Source organism: Mirounga angustirostris, unplaced genomic scaffold (genome assembly GCF_029215605.1).
Source record: "Mirounga angustirostris isolate CCGP_5_RB_7025 unplaced genomic scaffold, mMirAng1.0.hap1 SCAF_1, whole genome shotgun sequence".
Taxonomy (NCBI): Eukaryota; Metazoa; Chordata; class Mammalia; order Carnivora; family Phocidae; genus Mirounga; species Mirounga angustirostris.
Genome location: NW_026991709.1, coordinates 201,950,857 through 201,974,934, shown reverse-complemented (window position 1 = coordinate 201,974,934; position 24,078 = coordinate 201,950,857). Strand labels below are relative to the sequence as shown.

At 47.5% G+C, this 24,078-nt stretch overlaps 1 protein-coding gene across 5 annotated transcripts in view; it reads left to right on the top strand.

The window, feature by feature from the left end:
• The window catches only part of GATAD2A (GATA zinc finger domain containing 2A), a 103,721-nt gene that overhangs the window by 44,984 nt on the left and 34,659 nt on the right, over positions 1 to 24,078 (top strand). For 3 of the 5 annotated variants that reach the window (XM_045862633.3, XM_045862635.3, XM_045862632.3), the window contains exon 3: positions 22,021 to 22,289. The exons of 1 other annotated variant lie outside the window; for it this stretch is intronic. In XM_045862633.3, coding sequence (XP_045718589.1) covers positions 22,021 to 22,289 — 269 coding nt within the window. The remainder of the gene's footprint in view (positions 1 to 22,020; positions 22,290 to 24,078) is intronic. One more of the 5 variants, XM_045862634.3, reaches the window with a different exon arrangement.

Genomic DNA, 24,078 nt, shown 5'->3' with positions numbered 1-24,078 from the left:
GCTCATTGGAGCTTCCCCAAAACAACATTTCTGACCTTTTGTCCCCAGAGGTGGATACCAATCTGTTGGTGGAAATCAGGCACTGCCATATGTTGCTTTTGGAGGTTCACAACTCCTCAGAGAGAGATTGGCTTACCCTTTGCTCCAGAAATTCCACTTCTAGAAATGTATCACAAAGATACACTGTCAGAAATAAGAATTGTGACAAGGATGTTCATTACGCAATTCTGAAGTAGCAAAGCTGGAAATGACTTAGGTGTTTTGTCAGTTGGGGCTGGAGATGGATGGGGGTGGCGTCAAGCCCCTGAAGGAAGGAAGGAGGCATGTCCTCATGTCTTGGTGACAGGATTTCTAGGGTGAAATAAGTGGAAAAAACAAGGTGGAGGATAAAGAGGTGTAGTGCACTTACCTATCCAAGGGAAGGTGGGGGGGACATGGATGTATGTGTGTGTGTTTGCTTATATTTTATTTTTAAATATAGGAAATCAAAACCATAAGTGAACAACATGGTCATTTCTGGGAGGAGGGCTGAGAGGAGACAGGGTTATCAGGAGCTGTCTCTGGCTTTCTTTTCTATGTAGCACCAGATGGGTGTTTTACATAATTATAAACAAAAGTATGGCAGATGTTGTGAGGAGGGGGGAGAGAAGCAACCCCTAAAAACCAAAAGCAAAAGGAAATGAATATGAATCTAGGTATATGTCAGTTGTGACTCAAGTTGGTGGACTTAACGTCTCAGAGAGGGTTTCCTTCACTAGACTTTTAAACATAGCAGTTAGACTGTAAATGTTTTAGTGTGATATGCCATAAGGGCAAAAACTTCTTTTTAAAAAATCATTAACTATTTTTAGGAATTATTTTTGGTTTTAGGTTAATAATACCAATAGTCTTAACTGTTATATACAGTAGTGCCCCCTTCCCTACAAAGACACTTGCCAGGACCTTCGTGGGATGCCTGAAAATGCAGGTAGTATCAAACCCTATATATACTATGATTTTTCCTATACATATATACTTACAAAGTTTAATTTAAAAGTTAGGGATAGTAAGAAATTAACAACAACAACTAATAACAATAGAACTGTTACAGCTGTACTAAAACAAAAGTTGTGTGAATGTGGTCTCTCTTTCTCAAAATATCTTAGTACTGTACTCACCCTTCTTGTGATGATGTGAGATGATAAAATGCCTATGTGATGAGATGAGGTGAGGTGAATGACGTAGGCATTGCAACATAGCATTAGGCTACTTTTGACTTCTGTTGGTACTCCAGAGGATCATCCACTCCTAGACCATGATTGACTGCAGATAACTGAAACTGTGGATAAGTGGGGACAACTATATTGTAGAAGAAAACAAGTAGTTATGTCTTTAAGAGTCAGAATTTTCAGCAACAAAGAAAAATACAAGTATAAAATCAAAGTACTTAAGTGAAAACATTTTAATTGTTTTATTTTTTTTTAAGATTTATTTATTTACTTTTGACAGAGACAACGAGAGAGGGAACACAAGCAGGGGGAGTGGGAGAGGGAGAAGCAGGCTGAGCAGGGAGCCCAGTGCGGGACTTGATCCCAGGACCCTGAGATCATGACCTGAGCTGAAGGCAGACGGTTAATGACTGAGCCACCCAGCACCCCAAAATGTTTTAATTCTAAATCTGCATTGGGAATGTCTTGATTGTGACTATCAACGATGGGACAGATGAGTATGAAAAAGAATGGATTCCCAAGTTGGAGCATCAGATGTGTTAAAAATCCACAGGTTCATTTATGTTGGTGCTCAAAGGAAAGGAAGAAACTCACTGGTCCTCTTTAGAAGGTGCTAGGGAACCAATTCATTTTGAAAACTGGTAAATAGAAACTAGCATTTATTTTTTCTCTTTTCTATGGACTGAACTCTCGAGGAACAAAATAGTGGGTGAGAGCAATCTTCTCTCACAGGTCAGTGCTGCCCAGCAGAACTTCCTGGAATTCTGTATCCTCACTGTCCAATGTGGCACCTGGAATAGTTTGAAGAAATAAATTTTCATTTTATTTAACTTTAGTCTATTTAAATAGCCACATGTGGCTAGTGGACAGTGTGGCTATTAACATATTCTGGCTAATTAAAATGAAATGATGGAATTATAGGCTTATAAGTTTTCGGACACTTAATGAAATGGTGAATCCAGATAGTGATCCTCCATGACTGCGTGCCCTCAAGAAGGGTGTGTGTCCTTCTGGAATGATGTGTGCTTGGTTGGGCCTCAAAATCTAGTTTACAGTAAATCAGGGACATGTTGCATTATACCACAGGGATGCCACCAGCAAAGCCTGACTGGGAAACAGGATAAATAAATGTATGGTTGAAAGGAAAGGTTGGGGGGGGACACCTATAGATTTCAACCAAGTGTGACTGACAAAGATTAAGAAATGCTTGTTAAATTGTTAGAGGTCAGCTCATGGGATTGTCGTTTGTGCTATAGAGATAAATACTGACCAGTTCATTCATAAAATGAACGCTGTGTAGGATTTGCTTCACAGGAGCTAGTAGGTGTGGGTGAAGGCCGAGTTAGAAGACCTGCAACCTGGGTGGTGCATGTGTGCTGTGAGTCATGCTCTTCTTGCTACTTCTGTGGGTATATTTGCAGTTTTCCATAATTAAAGATTTGAAAAATGGGCTTAACCCAGGCATTCCCTCAGGGAGCCCAGGGCAGGGGAGACAGCTGTTTACAAAAGTGAGGGTGGTAGCCACTTGTGGTTAGTTTAAATTCAAGCAGAAAACCTTCAGAGATTCTGGAATTGTGAGGGGCTGTGGCTTGTGGCCTGTCATGTGGAACTGCCTCTGATTACAGCATTGTTACTTTCTGTAACAATGATACTCGCAGCTACCTTTCACAGAGCCTTCAGAGAGCATTAGTGATAAAGTGGATAGTGTTCCCATTTCACAGTGAGGAAACTGAGGCGAACCAGGCATTCTGGTTTCTACCTGATGCACTGTGATGCTGATGGCACCTTCCTTTCCCTGAGCCTCTGGCCTCCCTCCCCAGTACTTGGAGCTCATTTTACCACTGCATGTGCTTCTTTACTTTAATACTTTGTGATATCCCATACTTAGTTTTCTGACATAATGTGTGTGTGTGTGTGTGTGTGTACATAATATATATATATATATTAAGATTTTATTTTTATTTATTTGACAGAGAGCACAAGCCTGGGAGCAGCAGAGGGAGAGGGAGAAGCAGGCCCACCAAGCAGGGAGCCTGATATGGGGCTCAATCCCAGGACCCTGGGATCATGACCTGAGCCTAAGGCAGACGCTTAATGACTGAGCCACCCAGGCGCCTCTGACATAATATATTTTTGATTAGAGACCAGTCTCGCCTCATTGCTGTCATCTCTCCATAGTAGCCGTACCCAGTCAGGAGTGGATAAAATAGATGGTTTGATCCTGTTTGTGATCTAGGGATCACTGCAACTCTCAGAGTGGAAGGGACCTCACTCCGTGTCTCTCAGCCTGGTGTCCACTGTCCACCTACCTGCCTCCTTGTGTATCTGCCCAGAGTTTTCCTGGGAGGAGGCCTGTTGTGGGATCCAGTCAGCCCCTGGTTCCTGGTGGAAACTAAGCAGATATTTGGATGAACGAGTAAAACACCTGTGTGACTGAGGCAGGTGGCACATTCCCAGTAGTGTATTAATATAAAACCGTGGTGTGTGTTGTTTTGGTTTTAGGCAGTGTGAAGCCTGTAATGAACCTGATTTAAATCGTGTTCTGCTGGTGGTGGTTTGTGTGACCCCAATTGTCTGAGGCCTTGCCCTCTTTCTGCCTTGGCTCCCCATTGCTAAATTGATCTTTGCCCACGTGGCCATGCTTCCAGGCATTATTAGCTCCTTTGCTTGGGGGCAGTTCTTAGTTCCCACTTGTGTGGTGGGTTTGTGTGACTTCAGTCGCTGTGAGAACTGGATGGTTGAGTCACAGAACTTAAAATTCACATTTAGCCATTTTAAAGTTATCATTTAATACACTCACAATATTGTATGATCATCATCTCTGTCAAGTTCCAGAATGTTTTTATCCCCAAAAGAAGCCTGTACCCATTAGCAATTACTCCCCACTCCTCCACCTCTGTGCCCTTCAGGGCCCTAGCAACCACTAATCTACTTTCTGTCTCCATGGATTTGCCTGTTCTAGGCATTTCATATAAATGGAATCTTTTTTTTTTTTTTTTTTAAGATTTCATTTATTTATTTGACAGAGAGCAAGAGAGGGAACACAAGCAGGGGGAGTGGGAGAGGGAGAAGCAGGCCTCCTGCGGAGCAGGGAGCTCAATGCAGGGCTCGATCCCAGGACCCTGGGATCATGACCTGAGCCGAAGGCAGACACTTAACAACTGAGCCACCCAGTTACCCCTAAATGGAATCATTTTTTATTCTGTGTGGCCTTTTTTATCTGCCTTCTCTCACTCAACGTAGTATTTTCACTGTTCATCCACATTATGACATGAATCAGAACATCATTCCTTTTTATGAGTGAATAGTATTTCATTGTACAGGTATATCACATTTTGTTCATTCGTTCATCTGTTGATGGACATTTGAGTTGATTCTATTTGTTGACTTTGTGAATAGTGCTGCTTTTTTTTTTTTTTTTAAGATTTTATTTATTTATTTGACAGAGACACAGCGAGAGAGGGAACACAAGCAGGGGGAGTGGGAGAGGGAGAAGCAGACTTCCTGCTAAGCAGGGAGCCCAATGCGGGGCTCTATCCCAGGACCCTGAGATCATGACCTGAGCTGAAGGCAGACGCTTAACGACTGAGCCACTCAGGCGCTCCAGTAATGCTGCTTTTAACATATGTGTATAAGTTTTTGTGTGAATATGTTTTCACATCTCTTAGTTTATGTACCTAGCAATAGAATTGCTGGGTCATATGGTAATGCTGTATTTAACTTTTTGAGAGACTGTCAGACTGTTACCCTCATCACTGTACTGTTTTATGTTCCTGTCAGCAGTGTATGAGGGTTCTAGTTTCTCTACGTCCTTGATAACACTTTTTTTTTTTAATTAATTATAGCCACCCTGGTGGGTATGAGGTAGTATCTCATTGTGGTTTTGATTTGCATTCACCTGATGACAGATGTTGTTGGACATCTTTTCATGTGTTTATTGGCCATTTGTGTATCTTCTTTGGAGAAATGTCTATTCAAGTCCTTTGCCTGTTTTTTAATTGGATTTGTTGTTTAATTGTTCAGAGTTCTTTATATATCTATACACTAGACCCTTATCAGATAGATGATTTGCAAGGTATTTTCTCCCATTTTGTGGGTTGTTTTTTCTCTCTCTCTGTTTTTTTAAGATTTTAAGTAATCTCTACACCAAATGTGGGTCTCAAAGGTACAATCCCGAGGTCGAGAGTCGAACACTTCTCTGAGCCAACCAGATTCCCCTCATGCTCTTTTTTTTTTTTTTTAAGATTTTTATTTATTTATTTGACAGAGAGAGACACAGTGAGAGAGGAAACACAAGCAGGGGGAGTGGGAGAGGGAGAAGCAGGCTTCCCGCGGAGCAGGGAGCCCAATGCGGGGCTCGATCCCAGGACCCTGGGATCATGACCTGAGCCGAAGGCAGACACTTAACGACTGAGCCACCCAGGCGCCCCTCCCCTCACTCTTTTGATAGTGTCCTTTGCACATTAGATTTTAATTTTGATGAAGTCCAGTTTGCCTTTTTTTTTTCTTCTGTTGATACTGTGCTTTTGGTTTCACATTTAAGAAACTTGCTGAATCCAAGGTCATGATTTACCCTTCCATTTTTTTCTAAGAGGTTTATAGGTTTAGCTTTTAATAGTTAGGTCTTTGACCTATTTTGAGTTAATTTTTACTAAAAGGTAAGGTTTTTTTTTTTTTTTTTTTTTTAAGATTTTTTTTTTATTATTTATTTGAGAGAGAGAATGAGATAGAGAGCATGAGAGGAGGGAGGTTCAGAGAGAGAAGCAGACTCCCTGCCAAGCAGGGAGCCCGATGCGGGACTCGATCCTGGGACTCCAGGATCATGACCTGAGCCGAAGGCAGTCGCTTAACCAACTGAGCCACCCAGGCACCCAAGGGTTTTGTTTTTGATCCTTATCTTTTTTACTGGCATGAAGACATTTTGGCTTATTTAACCAGGAAGGGAAAGTGATAGCTGGGAGTTCTGAACATACTTTTTCTTGTATGTTTAACATATACGTTGAGCATTTATTCTATCCTGGGTTCTAGGGTGGTAGCACTGAACAAAGAGGTATTCCTTGTCTTACGGGAGATGGGGTTAGGAGGGTATACAGAGAGATGAGTGAATAGAATGTTAAGTGGCGATGAAGTGGGAAAGAACTTAGAAATCCACGGAGGGGATTGTGTGGAGGGGAGATAATGTCCTTTTGCTGTCTCAGCTGAGACCTGAAAAAGAGAGTAGTTCAGAGACCTGGGGGAGGAACCTTGCAGACCTGAAAAAGAGGGTAGTTCAGAGACCTGGGGGAGGAGCCTTCCAGGCGGAGAGAGCAGAAAGTGCAAAGGCCCTGGGGTGGGAGTGAGCTTGACTGTCAGTGGCCAGAATGTCATTGTGGCCTAAGAGAATGGGGTCAGGGTGGGGTGGGGCACAGGATGGCAGGAGACAAGGTCAGAGAGGCTGACCTGTCCTTAAGGCTGTGGTGAGGGCCTTGCTTTTACCTTGAATAGTATCTTTTACAAAAGGACCACTTAATGTGATACCCTGAAGCCCAGCTCCACTCTTTCCCAGCGATTGTTTCAGGTATCTGAACAGCTCCCTGCCCAAGGGGAAGAATTCCACTTACAGGGTAGAGGCTAGAAGTGGGATTTCTGTTTCAGCTCTTACAGCTGTGCAGAAAGTGCTGAGAGAACTTGTCGTTGGTCGGAACTGTTTCTTAGTCCCATGGGCTTTATTGAGACCAGAAACTTAGTCCTAAAAGTAAGTTTCCCTACTGGCTCTGATCCTCCTGGGGCATTTGCCAGTGCTCTGATACCACAGAATATGTGCAGGAAGGAGCTTGACAAAGGAAGCCCAGGAAAGGCCTCCAGGTGTTATCATATTGCTGGGTGCCCTGATGAAAATGACAAAAGAGGCACCCCTGGTTCCCCCACTTTCTCCTCATATCTCCTCCTAGGAATGGAGGTGATTTTTTTGGTCCTTCTTGCACTTGTCTGTGCAAAACCTACCTGCCATTTCCAGTGATGGGCCTCAGTGGAGCTGGTGGTTAGAGCTGTGTCTTGGCCCTGAGGGAGTTGGCACTGGAAGGGTTAAGGCTTCCCATTTTGTGATGTGACACCCGATGGGCACATTGCAGATGGCATGGAAATGGCAGGTGTAACCCTTTGTAGGCCATGGAGGCACATGGCCCAGGAGGCAGCTGGGAAGGAACAGAGGTCTGTTCCTTTCCCATGTGAGGCAAATGTAGCCAACTAGCCCTTAGAGTGACATCCTGCACCAGGGGGACTCCTGGTTACTCTTTCCCTGTGGACATTTAATATTGCTCCGATTCTCCTTCACAGGCAGTACCTTTGTTTCTGTGTTGTGTGCTCCTGCAATAGCATCTGTTTCTTTCTGGCCTCAGGCTTGGGCTTTGGCCCAACGGCCCTGGCTGCTGGTGGTTCAGAAGCCTATGTGGAGCCACTTCCAGCGGGGTGGTATTGGGTGCTCACTGGGCACTTCGAGAGCAAACACAAAAGCCAAGTTCTTATCTCCAGTGTGAGCCTGAAGGAGCTACTGTAGTTTTAAAGACACTTGCTCCCTGTCTTTCCCCTCTTAACATGTGATCAGTGTAGGAGCACTTTTCTCCCTACTGTGTCCTATGGCTGGAGATGAAGACTGGCTTTCATCTCATGTCTCTGGGAAGGGGTGCTCAGAAGCCAAGGCATGGGGCTGTGGTGCAGTTGTAGTTGAGGGGGATCTGTGTGATCCACATTATTCCCTGTTTTCAGAAGTTTGTAGGAGATTGGCTGTGTCTCAGAGAAGATAAAAATATATACCCTACACCCTCTTTCCAGGATAGGATCTGTGCTTTCTTTAGTGCCCCCCCACCCGCCCCATTCTCCCATGACTCCAGGGAGGGAAGTTGAGGTCTGAGGACCTGATGTCCCAGGCCTGGCGCTTCACATCCCGGGGGCGAGTTTGAGCAGCCTGGTGAACTGTCAGCAGGCCGGCCTCGTGACTGTCTATTTTCTGGAGATGACTTGTCCTGAACCCTGCTTTATTCCCACACACTGTGCTGGAGTGAACTACTACGAGTGCTGTGTTCTTTACTGTGCAGTCTGTGTGGGATTTGTGTTTAGGAATCTGAGGACCATTAAGGTTTTGTCTTTAAAATGTTGATGGTCAGACGCCTTGGTGGCTCAGTTAAGTGGTGGCCTTAGGCTCTGGTCATGATCCCAGGGTTCCTGGGATCAGGTCTCACATGGCGCTCCCTGCTCAGTGGGAGGCCTGCTCCCTTTCCCTCTGCCCCTCCCGGTGTTTGTGCTCTCTCACTGTCTGTGTCAAATAAATAAAATCTTCAAAAAAAAAAAAAATGTTGGGGGTGCCTGGGTGGCTCAGTCATTAAGTGTCTGCCTTCGGCTTAGGTCATGATCCCAGGGTCCTGGGATCAAGCCCCGCATCGGGCTCCCTGCTCAGCGGGAAGCCTGCTTCTCCCTCTCCCACTCCCCCTGCTTGTGTTCCCTCTCTAGCTGTGTCTCTTCTGTCAAATAAATAAATAAAATCTTTAAAAATAAATAAAATATGTGTGTATGTATATATATATATATATGTTGATGGTCACCACTTAAGTGTGTTAAAGTTCCTCCTGTCCAGCTTAACTTTGTTAAATATATCCCCCAAAAGCATTAATTCAAAGACATCATTTACAAGTCCTCCACTTTAACAAAATCATATTGTAAATGTGTGTTTATTTGTAAATGTGAAAACCAGAGGTGCCAGTTCTTTTTACGCTTTTCAGTCTTAATAACCTCTTTCTCTGGATGGTTCTTGAACCAAGGGCTGGAGGTGACTAGATAGATGATGTTGTGGCCTGTCTCGGATGACCCCCCACCCTTTGGTGGTAACAGTCTTATATATTTGATGGGTTATTAGCATTTCAGATGGAGTGCAGTGTGCAGGCACACCTGGAATATTTGAAGTGCTCTGTTAGGAGGAGGCTGAGATGCTCCTGAACTTAACCTTCCCTTTTGGTTCCTGGTCCAAGCTGAGCACTGCATTTACAAATGGTGTTTTTTCCCAGGAGGGTTAGGTAGAGAGCCTTGTAGGGGCTGGGAGCAGAGAGGTCATCCCCTGAAGAGAGTGCCAGTGCTCAGATTGGTTTGTTTGATGGAGTGACTGGAGGCACTTGATTTAAGTTGTGTACATTTGTCTTTGGAGCATACTCTTCCATTTCACAGCTCTTAGGGCTTCCTCCCACCCTGTCCTTTAGGACCCAGTTACAGGTTCTAGCCCTTCTCACTCTCACAGGCTGATGGCTGGTCCTGACCTCCACCCCTCCCCCAGTCCCTGAACTCCTGAACGGTACCTGGTGCCCAGGGAAGTCCATGGGAGGCCCTGCCATCACTGAGAGCCTCTCACACTGAATGTAAGTGGTCCAAGGATTCCTTTTTCTTCTACACAGTTTCATCCCATTTAAAAAACAACTGTTTAAAAGTTTTGATCTCTTTATTTGGTTTCGTTTCCTTTTTTTGGAGATGGGTTTTCACCCGCCTGTATATTTTGCCACTTCATCTTTTCTATCATTTTTTCCTCCCTCTATCTTTACAAGTCCAGATTTTGCCCTTGGGGCCCAGCTCAAATGAAACATTTCTCAATTCTTCCCTTCCACCAGCAGAGTGAACTTCTTTTCTGGTGTTGAGTTGTAATAAAATGGTGATTAGCACATGCATTTCACAGCCTTTATTAGGTCTGTGCTCCCATGAAGGTGGGGGCCCTGAGCTACTCTTCCTCCTACCCTCCACAGAGCAGGCACCTCTGGGTCACTGGTCCCTTGGAGAGGTCACTGTCTGGTGTGGTATCAGCATTTGTTAGGAGCCTGTCAGCATCCACATCCTGCTGGGCCAGACAGGCTGTGAACTAGGAGATGATGGAGTGTCCTAGGTAGTTAGTAACTGACCAGGCTTCTTGTGCTGCAGAAGTTCCCTTCTGGGTTTAGGCACTACTCAGATAAACAACAGTAAAGAGTGGTTAGGTCTTTGCCTTCTCTGGAATCCTAACTTACTGTATGCACAAAGTAGTAGAAATGAACATGGTTGTAGTGCTGGTGATTTGAAAATGCTCTGCTGATCCAGCCAGGTATGAAATCATTGGTCTTGGGCAGGGGTTGGGAAGTGTGGGCTAAAGTGGCTGAGGTGCATGGGGATTCATGTGAGGCCCTGTAGGGCTCTGGATTTCTTCATGTGCTTTAGAAGTTGGTGATTCTGGCCCCTGTGTCTAATCTCATTTTCATACTTCAGGGTTTTCCTTTTTGAGACAGGTGGATCAGAAGTTGAATGGACACTGATCACCCATAAGAAATGTTGATCTTTTGCTCAGAATTGAACAGAGAAAGACCTTTTCTGAGATAATTGGGCAAAATTTGGAAGTGGGAGGAGGGGATAAAAACTCTGTGTACGTGTGGGGGTGCATGTGTCTATGAGTATGCATAAGTGTGGGTGCACATATATGTATATTTGTAGTGCAAAGTTGCCTACAAACTTGGGGAGTTGGGAGGTATCTGTCAGTGCCCCAGTTTCCATGTCCTCCTACCAATAAGGTGTCCATTGAGTGGGGTCAAATGATCCCAAGTCTGGGGCGTTATGTGTTCCTTGCCCCTTTCCCTCTCTTCTCACTGACCTCAGCCTCCCCAGAATCCAGAGCCCAGGCACTATGGCCATTGGAGGTTGATAGATTGTCCAACTTGGGGGAAGCCTTTGAAAGAGTGACTAAGCCCCTTAAACAGGACAGAAGAATTTGGTGGTCATGTGTCTCATTTTTATAAAGTGGTTGTCCACCTGGTGAGCTGTGTTCACTTCTTTTAACACAAAGCAAAAGGCTCAGAAAACCTGCATTGAGACCCCAGGCCCAGGCAGTCCCAGTGTGGGATTGATAGGACACTACCAGGTTGGGGGTGAAGTGATATGCCCACCAGTCAGGCCCAGTGTTCACATAAAGGTCAGCAGAATTGGGTGCCTGGGTGGCTCAGTTGGTTAAGCGACTGCTTTCGGCTCAGGTCATGATCCCGGAGTCCTGGGATCGAGTCCCGCATCGGGCTCCCGGCTCAGCGGGGAGCCTGCTTCTCCCTCTGACCCTCTCCTCTCTCATGCTGTTTCTCTCTCACTTGCTCTCTAATAAATAAATAAATAAAATCTTTAAAAAAAAAAAAAAGTCAGCAGAATTGAAGGACCAAAGTGGTGACTGGGTGGAGTCTGAGCCCCTGACAGGTCCCCAGGAAGGTTCCTGGGTTTCTCTTGCAGCTGCAGGCAGAATGAAGATCATGACTGCAAAGAGATCTCTATCCATTCTTTGGGGCAGGACAGGGTGCAAGCCTATGACAGTGCTGCCTGTCTGCCCAGGACCTGCCCTAGAGTGGGGCAGTTGGAGGCACTGTGGTATGGATCTGCATCCTCCTGGTCCCCAGAAGGGGTGCTCCCCACCCCCCTTCGTGAAGTTTCCCTGGCACGGATGACCCCTTTCTTCCTAGCCCTCAAGGGTGAAGGAAAGTCCCGGTTACCTGGAGAAGTTGGGCCCTGCAGCTCCCTTCCTACTGCAGGACATCCCCAAGGACCCCCTGGTCCTCTAGCAGATCAGCCCCAGTGTGCTCAAGTCACTTTGTGTCCCAGCTCAAACATCCCTATTTGTTTTCTTTTCTTTTTAAGATTTTATTTATTTGACAGAGAGAGACACAGCTAGAGAGGGAACACAAGCAGGGGGAGTGGGAGAGGGAGAAGCAGGCTTCCTGCCAAGCAGGGAGCCCGGTGAGGGGCTTGATCCCGGGACCCTGGGATTATGACCTGAGCCAAAGGCAGACGCCTAATGACTGAGCCACCCAGGCGCCCCAAACATCCCTATTTCAAGAAGGACTCACCCCAGCCCATCCCCTCCCAGCCCTGTGCCCATCAAGGTCCTTCACATGCCTGTGCTTTTCCTTAGAGCTTTGGTCTGATGCTCAGGCATGAGTGCTGAGGAACCGCTTGCTTCTCTAAGTGGGTTAAAGTTTCAGCCACTGCAGTAATTGAGTTTATAGCACATAATTTCCTTATACGATGGACCTATTTATCTTGAGAGTGTGTAGGGCTTTTAGGATGGTATAAAATTGACCCGTGTGGTGAGACAGGCTGACCCTTTGGTGAGCTCTCTGCACTCAGCATTTTTTTTTTTTTTAAAGATTTTATTTATTTATTTGAGAGAGAGAGAATGAGAGACAGAGAGCATGAGAGGGAGGAGGGTCAGAGGGAGAAGCAGACTCCCTGCCGAGCAGGGAGCCCGATGCAGGACTCGATCCCGGGACTCCAGGATCATGACCTGAGCCGAAGGCAGCCGCTTAACCAACTGAGCCACCCAAGCGCCCGAGCATTTTTTGAAACTAAATTTCTTCTGACTTGTCAAAAGGGGTAACCTTGAGTCCTGGGCTCAGATTGAATTTACATGTTCAAGTCCCTTTTTTGAAACCTGTTTTCCTCTGTAGTTAATTCTCTGATAATACTTATTTTGGAAAAGCAGATTTGTTCCAACACTATTGATATATTAGGGCACAGTTGAAAGCACGACACATATGTTGTGTGTGGTTACGTACAATTTTGTACAGGAGAAGTGCCAGGTTCGGGTTAGGGGTTGGGAAGCTATGGCCCACAGGCTAGTGGTCTGTTTTGGTAAATAAAGTTTGGTTGGGACACAGCTGTGCCCATTTGAGGATGTACTATTACAACTGCAGAGCTGAGTAATCAGGACAGAAACAGAATGACCCACAGAGCTGAAAATGTTTACTGTGTTGTGTCCCTTTAAGAAAAAGTTTGCCAACTCCTGCACTAGGTGAATCCAGAAAATTGCTCCCAGCTAAAAGAGCACCTGACAGTACACAAAATGGAAATGCACACACCTCAGATATGTGCCAGGCCCCCTCTAGGCCACACCATTTTCTCTTGGGGTCACACAGCCTCATTCCAGCATGTCACAGAAAACACTCAGAAAACAGCCACAGCAAATGCCAGGTCTTCCCTCAGGTGAGGGGTCAAGCTTCAGGTAGCATTTGTGTATTTCTTGGCTACCATTTAAAAATCAGGTTCCTGTCTTTCTTTATGTCATGATGAAGTTTTGGGGTGTTGTGTACCTAACCCTATTGTTCCCGTAGCCCTGTGTTTTTATTGCACAATTTTGCAGTATGCCGTGGTTTTTTAGAAATTGCTTATATGTTGTGCTCCAGCAGAACTTTTACTGTACTTAGAAAGCAAACATCAAAAAGTATGATCTCACTCAACAACATAAAGTTGCAATCATTAATATCTCATCTGGACCTTGTGGGTGAGAGGTCAAGCCCAATTTTGTACTTATGAGGAGCTCCCAGTATCCTTTGGAAACCTCACATGTGACTCTGGGTGGTTAATGGAGTCTTTCAGTTGGGACTGCCTGGAGCATGGGCTTCAGTTCCCAGCTTTTCTCACCCATTTGCTGTGTGACTGCCACCTGCCTCAGTTTCTCTACCTGTAAGGTGGGGGCAGATGATGGCACTTACCTCACAGGTGGTTATGAGGATCATCTGAGGTGACCCATGTGACATAAAAGCTCAGTGTTAGGTGTTTTGCCCTTAAAAGTAAGAAGACCCCACATTTCTATTAACAACAGGGGAGCAATAAACTCGGGTCATGATCTGAGGATCTCAGTGTTGAAACGGGGTTGAGCTGTCTGGACCAGCCCCCTTTCCCCTACTGGGAGCTCCTCTCCATAAAACTTATATTTGTTTATTCCTTAGGTACCTGTTTTCTGTCTGCTGTGTGGCAGGCACTCTTCTCTTCCAGGGCTAGGGACATACAGGAACATTGACACCGAGGCCAGGCTGTCATGTAGCCTGTTACCTGGTGGGTGGTGGTGACATCTGACTGTGGGGTGTTCCTTTAGCTTCTGGCTGCAGGGTCTTTCCTGTCCTGGCTCTGGGCAGGGCAAATCTTAATTCCCTCAGGCTCAGTTCCCTCTCCTTTGAGGATGGCTGTTTTATCTTCCTCCTCACTAGCCCATGCATCATTTTAGCCCCACCATGTGCTTGTCACTCTAGATGAAAACAAACTGTTTAAACATGAGTTAACAAAAGGCCTTTTGACTATGTAGTGGAATGTTCACAGTGGGCAGCTTGTGAGAGTGCCAGGTAGAAAGGAATGGTGGACCTGGGTTTCAGGCCCAGACTCTTCGCCTACCTAGACTTGGATTTCCCCACCTTGGGTGACATGCTCATCTTCAACAAGCAGAGGCTTGTTGAGTGAGTGGTGAGTGTCAGCTATCACCCCCCAGCATGTGTGGGTGTACCCCCACCCTGGTCACAGGAATGCTGTGGGGAGGGTCTCCCTAGCATCCTCTTAGTCTAGGTCTTTGAAGGCCCAAGGAGCTCCTAGCCAGGCAGCTGGGCCTAGTGCCTTCTTGATGGTGTACAAGAGAGAAAACACCTGTATTTTTGGAATATCTTAGGTTTTCAGATCCCTGAGAGTTAAGAATCCAGCTTCAGTCAGTGAGTAGTAAGACTTAGTTCTCCTTTTGAGCAAACCTGTAGCACAGGATTCATGTGGCTCCCTTCTTCTGCCTGAGACCCTCCCTCAGTGGCTTGGCCCTCTCCTGCCTAGACCATCTCCCCAGATTCCTGTTTCTCAGCCTCAGTCTGTGAGACTCTATCTCTGTACACTCAGCTTTCAGAAAGTCCAAACACAGAGGTTTGTGTTTTTGTTTGTTTGTTTGTTCAAGATTTTGTTTATTTGAGGGCACCTGCGTGGCTTAGATGGTTAAGTGTCTGCCTTCAGCTCAGGTCAGGATCCCAGGGTCCTGGGATTGAGTCCCACATCGGGCTCCTGACTCAGCGGGGAGCCTGCTTCTCCCTCTCCCTCTGTCCCTCTCCCTTCTCATGCTCTCTCTGTATCTGTCTCAAATGAATAAATTAAAAAAAAATCTTTAAAGATTTTATTTATTTGAGAGAGAGCATGAGCGGGGGGGAGGGGCAGAGGGAGGGAGAGAGACAAGAGAAGCAGACTCCTGTGGAGCAGGGAGCCCAACGTGGGGCTCGATCCCAGGACCCAGAGATCACGACTGAGCCACCTAGGCGCCCCTGAACGCAGAGTATTTAATGAAAGTACTTGTTTGCTTCATTTTGACCTATAGGGCAAACCCCAGGAATTATACATTTCATGAGGTTAATTTACAGAAATTTAGGTTTAACTCAATAGCATGTACTGAACCCATATTGTTTTGCTCCACACTGAATATGAAGGTGAATGGGAAAATGAAGTTTCTTCCATGGAAGAGTTTAGCAACAAGCTTGGAAAAGAGATGAAGCTTCTGAGTAGTATAAGGATTGTTGCTGTGGGCAGTCCTTATGAGGAACTCCCTCAGAGTGAGCCCACACTGATGCCGTGGCCTGGCAGCCAATTCACAACTGGCAGCCCAGGTAGAAGGTGGGCTGTGGGGATGAGCTGAAGGGTTTGGGTTTACTGCTTAGAGCTTGAAAGTTTCTTCAGTGACGCAGAGGGTGAACTCTTACGCTGCATAGACACTTGCTAATAATGGATGGGAAGGTCTCAGCAGCATCCCCTCTCAGTCTAGTGAAGGTTGTCTTATGTTCTTGGTTCTGCCTATTGGAGGAGCTAGCCTTGTGATTTTCCTGTATTACAGAACACCCTCCCTCTGGCCTGGGAGCACTTCCCTCCAAAGGGCCATCTTCCCTTGTCTCATTCCCACTACACTTGTCCTTTCAGTTTTCAGTCTCTGCATGTTGGAGTGTTACTTTATCTAGCTCTCTATTTTATCTTTGTGTTCTTTGAATATAAGACTGATATGAAGTCATCATTAGGAGAAATAATTTCATACAGAAATGTTTAATACAGAAAGTGAAAGTTTCTTAATTTATTCCTCAGAAATGACTGCTGTGGCTTTTAGCCCAAGTTCTTTCACTTTTGATTTTAATAAGCTTTTTCAGTATTTTTTTTCTGAAGAAAGCCTTTTTAGGCCATGTGAATGGTATTATACTATTCTGCAATTTGATTTTCTCATGTTATTTCTGACATCACTGTGTGTCTCTTCACATAGTATGTCTATGAGGTATGCGTAGGGAAACTGAGGCTCAAAGAGTAACAAGCTCCCTCAGCCAGTTCCCTGAGATCTGGCTTCTGTTCTCTGTTGCATCTGATAGTAGAGGCTGGCTGTTGTAATCATCCTTCTATTTCCCAAGTTAAATTGCATCCCTTATACTTGGCCTTAACAGGGTTTGACGTTTAAAACTTGAGAACTGGCGTCTTTAGTATGAGTTCCTTCCAGAACACAGCCACTGCATCCCTGCTACTGTCGCTCAGAGAGATGCATCAGGGAGTGGCTCAGGACTTGAACAGAGTGAGGTCTCTGTTCTGGAAGGGGAGACATGTGCCTGTTAGCCAGAGGCTGCTGGCACCAAAGTACAGCTTAGCTGTTCTCTTCCCTGGCCCCTTCTCAGGTGCCTGGGTTTGACTCTCAAGAATGTGGGGAGCCTCCAGAGGGTGGGTAGAGGGTGTACAGGTCTGGGACTCATCTTTCTGAGCTTCCTCAGGCTGTTGGGGAGGGTGGATAGGATTCCTGGGTTCAGGCAGGAGACAAGGGGGAGGCCATGCAGGGGGGCAGCAGAGCCCCAGCCTCAGGACCACCACAACACAAACATCCACGTGCACTGTGCATCTGCTCTGGGGCACTCTGGTGGTGGGTGCCCAGCGGAGTCCTGATGGAACTGCCCACCCAGCAGAGCCTGTGTGTTGAGTGTGGAGATTGGCTAGTGCCAAGTGAGGCCAGTGTCTGGATCTCGTTGTCACCCAGCTTGGCATTGGATGCATCACAGGCCCTTCTTCCTTCCTGACAGGAAGGGGTGCCCTATGCTACTGAAGACAGTGGCTGCACCATGTGCAGGCCTCTACCTGTCAGCAGACACTCCTCAGTCTCCCTGCGTGGGTCTGGTAGACTCATGCTCAGCATGTCCAAACTACCCCACTCCCAGCCTTTCTCAGATCTGCCCTTTCCCCATCTCAGAAAATCAATTCCATCATTCCAGTTGTTCAGGCAAAAACAAACAAAACAAAGCGATTTTTTTTGCCTCCCATCCAGCTGTTGGCATGTTGTGTTGTCCGTATCCTCTAAAGTATACTTAGTATTTGGTCATGTCTCCTTCACTGCTCAGTCTCCTTCCCATCCTGATCCACAAGATACAGAAGCCTCCCAAGACTGCTCCCCCCACCACCCCAGCTCTAGTCTATTGCCAGATCAGCCAGATGATTCTTTAGAACAAATTGGATCTCCCCCCCCACCCATCCATGCTCCCCCTGAGGGCAGGCCACACTTAGTACCCTCTTTCCCCACCTCCTCATGCTTACTCTTCTCTGAGCTCTGGAAAGAGCACCCCAGGTCCACTTTTCAGAGCATCGGCCTGGTCACTTCTCCCATGCATGTATCGCTAAGCACTTTTCTCATGCTTGGAACAGGAATGTTACTGGTAGTATTCCTGCTTGTGTGTTAGTAACAGCGTAGTATATATAACACTCCAAGTACAGATAGTAGTAATGATAATGCCTTAGGGTTATGGCTCCATGACTTGTGTTTATTTACCTTTTTTTTTTTGTTTTAATTATCAAGAGACGTTTACTGGTGTTGTGTGCTCAACTTGTGCCAGGTGCTTTCCGTTGGTCTCCTGAGTCTTGTTTAAAAATTCTGGTTTCTATATCATTCACCTCTTTGGAGTTGTTTTAGACAGGTTTTTCTCCTGAGGTTCTCAGATCAGTTAGACAGTGGCATTTTACTAAAATAAAGTAGGGGCACCTGGGTGGCTCAGTTGGTTAGGCGGCTCTTGATTTTGGCTCAGGTCGTGATCTTGGGGTTGTGGGTTCAAGCCTCGTGTCAGGCTCCATGCTCAGTGTGGAGTCTGCTTGGGATTCTCTACTTCCCCTTGCATATGTGTGTTCTCTCTCTCTCTCAAATAAATAAATAAAATCGTTAAAATAAAGTAGCTTTTGGTAGAGGCAATTACAATTTGCACTGACCCAAAGCCCCATGTCGTCATTCCACCTATGATTTGGTGGCCCCTTTGTTCTGGGGTTGCTCTGTGCTGTGCCTGTGTAGCCTCTAGTGTGGTTGCAACCTCTCTTCTTGGAGTGAGGAAGGGCTTCGTCCTGCCCACCTCTCTGCTCTCCCAGCCCTGTCTGAGGATGTATTAAAGCAGGCTCTGCTTGGCTTGGTTGTGTTTGCAGAGAGTGAGGAGGGGCAGAGGCCACCTGGGTTCTAGCCCTGCGTCCTGGGTAGCATCCTGTGCCTTAGGCTGCCTTGCAGTCCTGGGAGCCTCATCTTTACAGTGGGCATGCTGCTATCAGGATCTGCCCCTGCCTGCATGTAGCGCCAGCACAGGATCCCCCTTCAGTAAGAAAGAGCTGCTGTTTGTGGGCTGGCCATTCCTGAATGGGCTTGTGGTAGAACCTCTCTTGTCTTTCCCTTCATTCTACCTTTACTGGCCAGGGATTTTGAAGCAGATCCTAATTTGCTATCACAGTAATCCAGCCTCGTCACCTGCTCTTTAGAAAGTATTCTGATGTACTTCCTTACTGCTTTTTTGCAGAGACTGTAGGTCATGCTTCATTCCTCAAGGCTGGTTTCTTCCCTATAGGTTTGTGGCTGATCCTGGGTTCGTGCCTGCAGGGTGGTGGCCGCTAGCCCTAAAGTGTGGGGGCTACTGGTCCTTCATGCTGAGAGGAGGGAGGAGCTGCTCTTTACCAGCACCTGCCCTCCCCAGGAGCAAATGCCCCATGTGGCCTCTAAGGCAACCACCTTGCTGTGGAGTAGGCTCCACCCAAGGCGGGGTGGGGGGTGGGGTGCAGAGCTGGAGGCACCCTCTGCCATGGTCAGCCCCGTGCCCCCTCCAGCTATGCTGGTCCTTTCTGTGGTGGGGGAGGTATGTAGCAGCCCCCCCCCCCCCCAAGAATCCCCCACCAGAGCTGGAGGGACACGGAGCTGGAGGGGCAGGGCATGTGTGCGCTGCCAGGATGGCTGTTAGTTCTGGGCCTAGGGTTGGCAGGGTTCCAGCCCCTCAGCTTCAGAGTGAGCTACCTTGACAGTGCACACAGAGCATAAACAGGCTATGTTCCGTGCCCTCTGCTGGGGACCCTGATCAGCTACCCAGACCGGGGTGCTGTGGGGGGTCCTATGACCCAGGGTGGTCACTGGGGCTGGAAGGAGCAGCCCTGTGGGTGTGAGGCTCTGCTCTGGCCCTTTGCCATTTCTTGTTTGACACCAGTGACAATGAAGTGAGGTCACGTGGGCACTACCTTGCCAGTCTGATGACCTGGCACACAGCAATCTGGTTGTTGGTTCTCCCCCTTCTCCTTATCTTTGTGGGCAGTTGAGAGGAAGGACTTCATGTAGGGTCTGGGTTTGGATGAGTTTCATGGATTGGAGCCTGGAGCTTACAAGGCCAGAGAGTGCTGCTTGGCAGGGTGGGTGGGTGGGTGTGTGGGTGAGGGTGCCAAGCTGGAGCAGAGGCAGAGTGGGGAAGCATGGGGGAGTTTGAGTACAGGATTGGGGAGGGCATCCTCCGCATCCACCTCATTCCCTCTTCTCCAGTGGGTACCAGGCCAGACTGGGAGCTTTTCCCTTAGGGACAGAATTTCTTCTGACTCTAGTGGGGGCCCTCTTTCCCTCTTTTTCTGGTTTCTCTCCTCTCCTCTTTGATCTTGACAAGCTCCTTTCTGGTCCTGGGAGCACAGCTACCTGCTGTCCAAGGCAGCTACTGAAATTGTTCCTCTTGTCTAATTCCCAAATGTTCAAGGAGCTCCTGTTTTAGGAGTCCCCAAGGAAAGATGACCCATGTGTCCACAGTGAGGGAGGGGAGGGTGACTGACACTCAGGGCAGTGACTTGTCTGCAGTCTCACAGAGACAGGACTGATAGACTCAGTGAGCAGGCTGACAGGGTTTGTTGTGAAGGCATAGGAAAGGACAGAAGCCATAGAGCTTTAGGCTAAGAGGGACATGGGGGCATTCCTTGCTTTTTCTGAGCCAGTTAGGAGACCATATCCACACAGAGAATGGGAAGCAGGGATGGGGGGTTTTTTGAGGGGTAACTGGGACGGAGTAGTTGGTACAGGGTGGGAGGCAGGCACAGGCTAGGATGCCAGGAAGGGTTGGGGACAGATGGAGGTCTTGTTGATATCCTATGACCTTGAGTTTCAGAGTTCTCCAGCCCCACCCTCCTTTAGCATGGGTGGGGAGCACTCTGGGGGTGACATGACCACCAGGAGACTTGTTCATTTCGACCCATTTGGACTGCCTGTAGGAGCAGATACCTGAGTGCCCTGGCCAGGCCACACTGGCCTAACGAGTGTATATGGGACACTCTGCCTTCTGAGCCAGGAGCATGAAGCAGCTGTCTGTTTCCTTCCTTTCACTTTAAGTCCACCAAAGGGGCCACTTGGGCAAGGCCCTGCACTATTGCTCATTTGTGGAATTGGCTCCTAAAGAAGATTGTGAGTGAGTTATCTCAGGAGTGTATCCCATATATGATGATGTGGCCCCTTCATTGCCCCGTGTTGCCCCCAGCCTCCCAGAAGGTGGGCTCCAGGACTGGGGATGACTGGCCCTGTCCAGGACAGGCCTCCCAGGGTATTCACTGGTGGGGAAACTGAGGTGCCAGATGCCCTGCCTGTGGACACAGGTGCCTTCAGCATAGGCACACCACAGGTATGAATTGCGATTGTCTGAGGGGCCCATGTTGGTAGGTGTGAATGCCTATTATTCTGTGTAGAACTGGCACTTTGGGAATTCTGCTAGAGCCTGGCAGCTAAATTCTCTTTTGTCCCCTCATGAACTCTGGCTTGGCTTTTTAGACCCTGACTCTTACAGTCTTATTTCCTGTGTCCTGCCTTGTTGGGACATCAAGGCTGGGCTTGGAGTGGCTCCTTTAAGAGCGAGTGCCTGTGTCCCAGACTCTGTTGTGGAATGCCAGCAGCCTCCCTGCAGACAGACATCACTGCGCTGTCCTCCGTCCTGTCTCTCCGTCCTGTCTCCGTGAGGGTTAACAACACTTCAGCTTGTTGTCTGGAACCGGTTCAGACTGGTTTTCTGGAAAGTGCTTTGTCTCTCAGACTGAATCCTGGGAAGGGTCATGTGGAGCCCAGTGATGTCATGGGATCAAAACCTGACTCAGCTGTTTTTTTTCTTCTTTTCTTTCTTTAAATCAAGATATGTGTGTGCTGCAGGTACAGGGTGCTGGCTCGGTGACAGGCCAGCTCTCACCCCACTCAAAGTTTACCTTACTGGCAGTCAGAGGGTTAAACGTGACCCCCACCTCTCACCCCCCAGAGGTGAGCAGGGAGTGAGGAGGCTGTCCCTCACTAAAGGGGAAAAGAAGGGTCAACCTGAGTCAGTGCAGTGCGGGGCTGGACCTGGGCAGTGACCCTGCTCCTGGGACAGCGTGGTCTCCCTTTGCCGGATTCCGGACACCTCCAATCCAGGGCAGGTACTCAGAATCCCATAGGCAGGGAGTTCAGATCTAGAACAGTTTTCCTCTATTTGCTTTTGAGTCTGGAGCACAGAGAATTCCTTTTCCTTCTGATAAGCAGCCACTTTCCATTGTTTCTGTCCAGGTCCCCACATGTCTCAGCTCCCCAGATGGCAGTGAAGAAAGGTCCTGGGCACACTTTGTGGGTCCTGCATTTGTTATGCCTACTTCCGCTAACAGCATGTGGCAAGGAAAACTCTCCAAGCTGACACTCTGAGAAGTTTCTAAGAAGGTAGCAACTTGGTTGTGCCAAGTTTAAATGTCATGTTTTCTCCTTCTCCCAAAGTTCAGAATGACTGAAGAAGCATGCCGAACACGAAGTCAGAAACGAGCGCTTGAACGGGACCCAGCAGAGGATGATGTGGAAAGCAAGAAAATAAAAATGGAGAGAGGATTGTTGTCTTCAGATTTAAACACTGACGGAGACATGAGAGTGACGCCTGAGCCAGGAGCAGGCCCAGCCCAAGGGTTGCTGAGGGGGGCAGAGGTGACGACCATGGGCAGATGCGAAGGGCAGGCGGGTGACGGGCCCGTGGACATGCGTACCTCATACAGGTGAGCAGGAGGAACCTGGAACCAGGTCTCCTGGGTGTGAAGAGGTGGTGAGGATATGGGGATGAGGCTTCCCTTCAGGCCTGCAGGAAGCAGCTTTGGGTGAGTTATGGTGGAGACGGCTGTGGGTTCCAGTCCTGGCATCGCTGTGCTGTCCTGGACAGACCTCCCCACTGGGGCCTGGATGTCAGTGGCAGAGGGTGTGATTCTCGCAAGAGGAGAGGTAGTATTCTCCATCAGCTCTCCTGTAAGGCAGCAAGTCTTCACTAAATTCATACCTGTTGTCTGTTCAACTGGTGCTTTTTGGTTTGTAGGAAAACTTGGGAGTTTTTAATTTGAATATATCTCCTTGCTTTGTAGATCTGGGGTTCAGGAGGGCAGGGGTTCTACACTTTTTCTGGGTCACTGGCCTGGGGGCAGAGTCTGGAGGCCAGCTCAGGGATACCTCGCACATGTGCCACCACTCTTTATAGGCAGCACGTTATGAAGGAGGAGGTCACTCTGTTCAAGTCTTCTGTGGTGTGGTGTTTTGGTTTCTCCTTAGTACTGATTACTTTCAAGAGTAACTTACCTGATCCTCAGCTTTGTGAGGTTCTTAAGGAAAAAACTTGAAAGAATTAAGACTCAGTGTCGTTCCTGTTGTACCCCCCCTTCCCCCCAATTTCTTCACTCAGAAACATTCTTTTCTTGTAAAGAGAAATCTGGGCCTAGCATCTGCTGTCACTGTTCCCCTTGGAGCTCTGGTGAGAGAACCATGAGCTCTGGTGAGAGAACCTTCTCCAGAATGTTCACACCTAGATGTCTTATGAGCCAGATACGCCACAATGGGTGTGGGTATAGGCCTGGCCTCCTGGCCCTCCCTCACTAACCCCCTAGTCCTCCCCTACAGACTCCTTTCCATGTCTGTTTCCCTGGAGTGGGGGGGTGAGGGTGAGGGTAGCAGGTGCAGAGCCAGGGAAGTTGGGAGCACCTTCCCTTCTCGTGAGTGTTGACTAACCCACACAGATGACTCCACCCTGCAGTCTTCATGTTAAATTTATTTTGGAGCCCAGATTTTCAGAATCCTAAGGATTTCAGAGGTCATCTGGCCTGACATTTCTCAGCTTTTACAATTCTTAACCTCCTTGAGATAAATGGGAAAATCCAACCACTTCTATTAGGGAAGCATTCAAAGTGGGGTGGAGGTACTTTCTGTTTCTTCTACCCCAAAAGGCCTTTTTCTGTCTGGCTCTGCTTTTTGCTGTCCCTGTTCTAAAACCAGAGGCCTCTTTGAAAGTTTCAGAAATAAAATTGTAAGTCTGGGCCTCCTTTTCCTCCATCTGACTTGGTCCTCAGTAGTGTTTCAGGTGCTGTCTCAGGTAGCTGAGGAGGAGGAAGAGCCCATGTTTGTGGAGATCTGCTGGGTTCTTGTGTTTCTGGGCTCCTGGTGTGCATTTTCTTCTGTAATCACCTTTCTCCTCTGCAGGGCAGCCCAGTGGATTGTGAGGGAGAGATTACCAGATCTTTCTGTTGATACAGCCTGGGGCTGCATTTGGCCTCTGGGCCTCTTGCTTCCAGACTTTCTCCATTATACCTATTGGCTTCCAACCCAAGGTCACTTGGACAATGTGATGTTTTCTGAGGTTGATGGGGATGATATCCTTATGACACAAAGAATGCAGGGAGCAGGGATTAGAGATTAACCCAGGCACACAGGGCAGGGGTGATCCTACAGGACTAGAGACGCCCCAGGGCACTCATGGAGCAGTATGAGAGTGTGGAAAGAGTTTGGCTTTGGTGGCCGGCAGTCAGA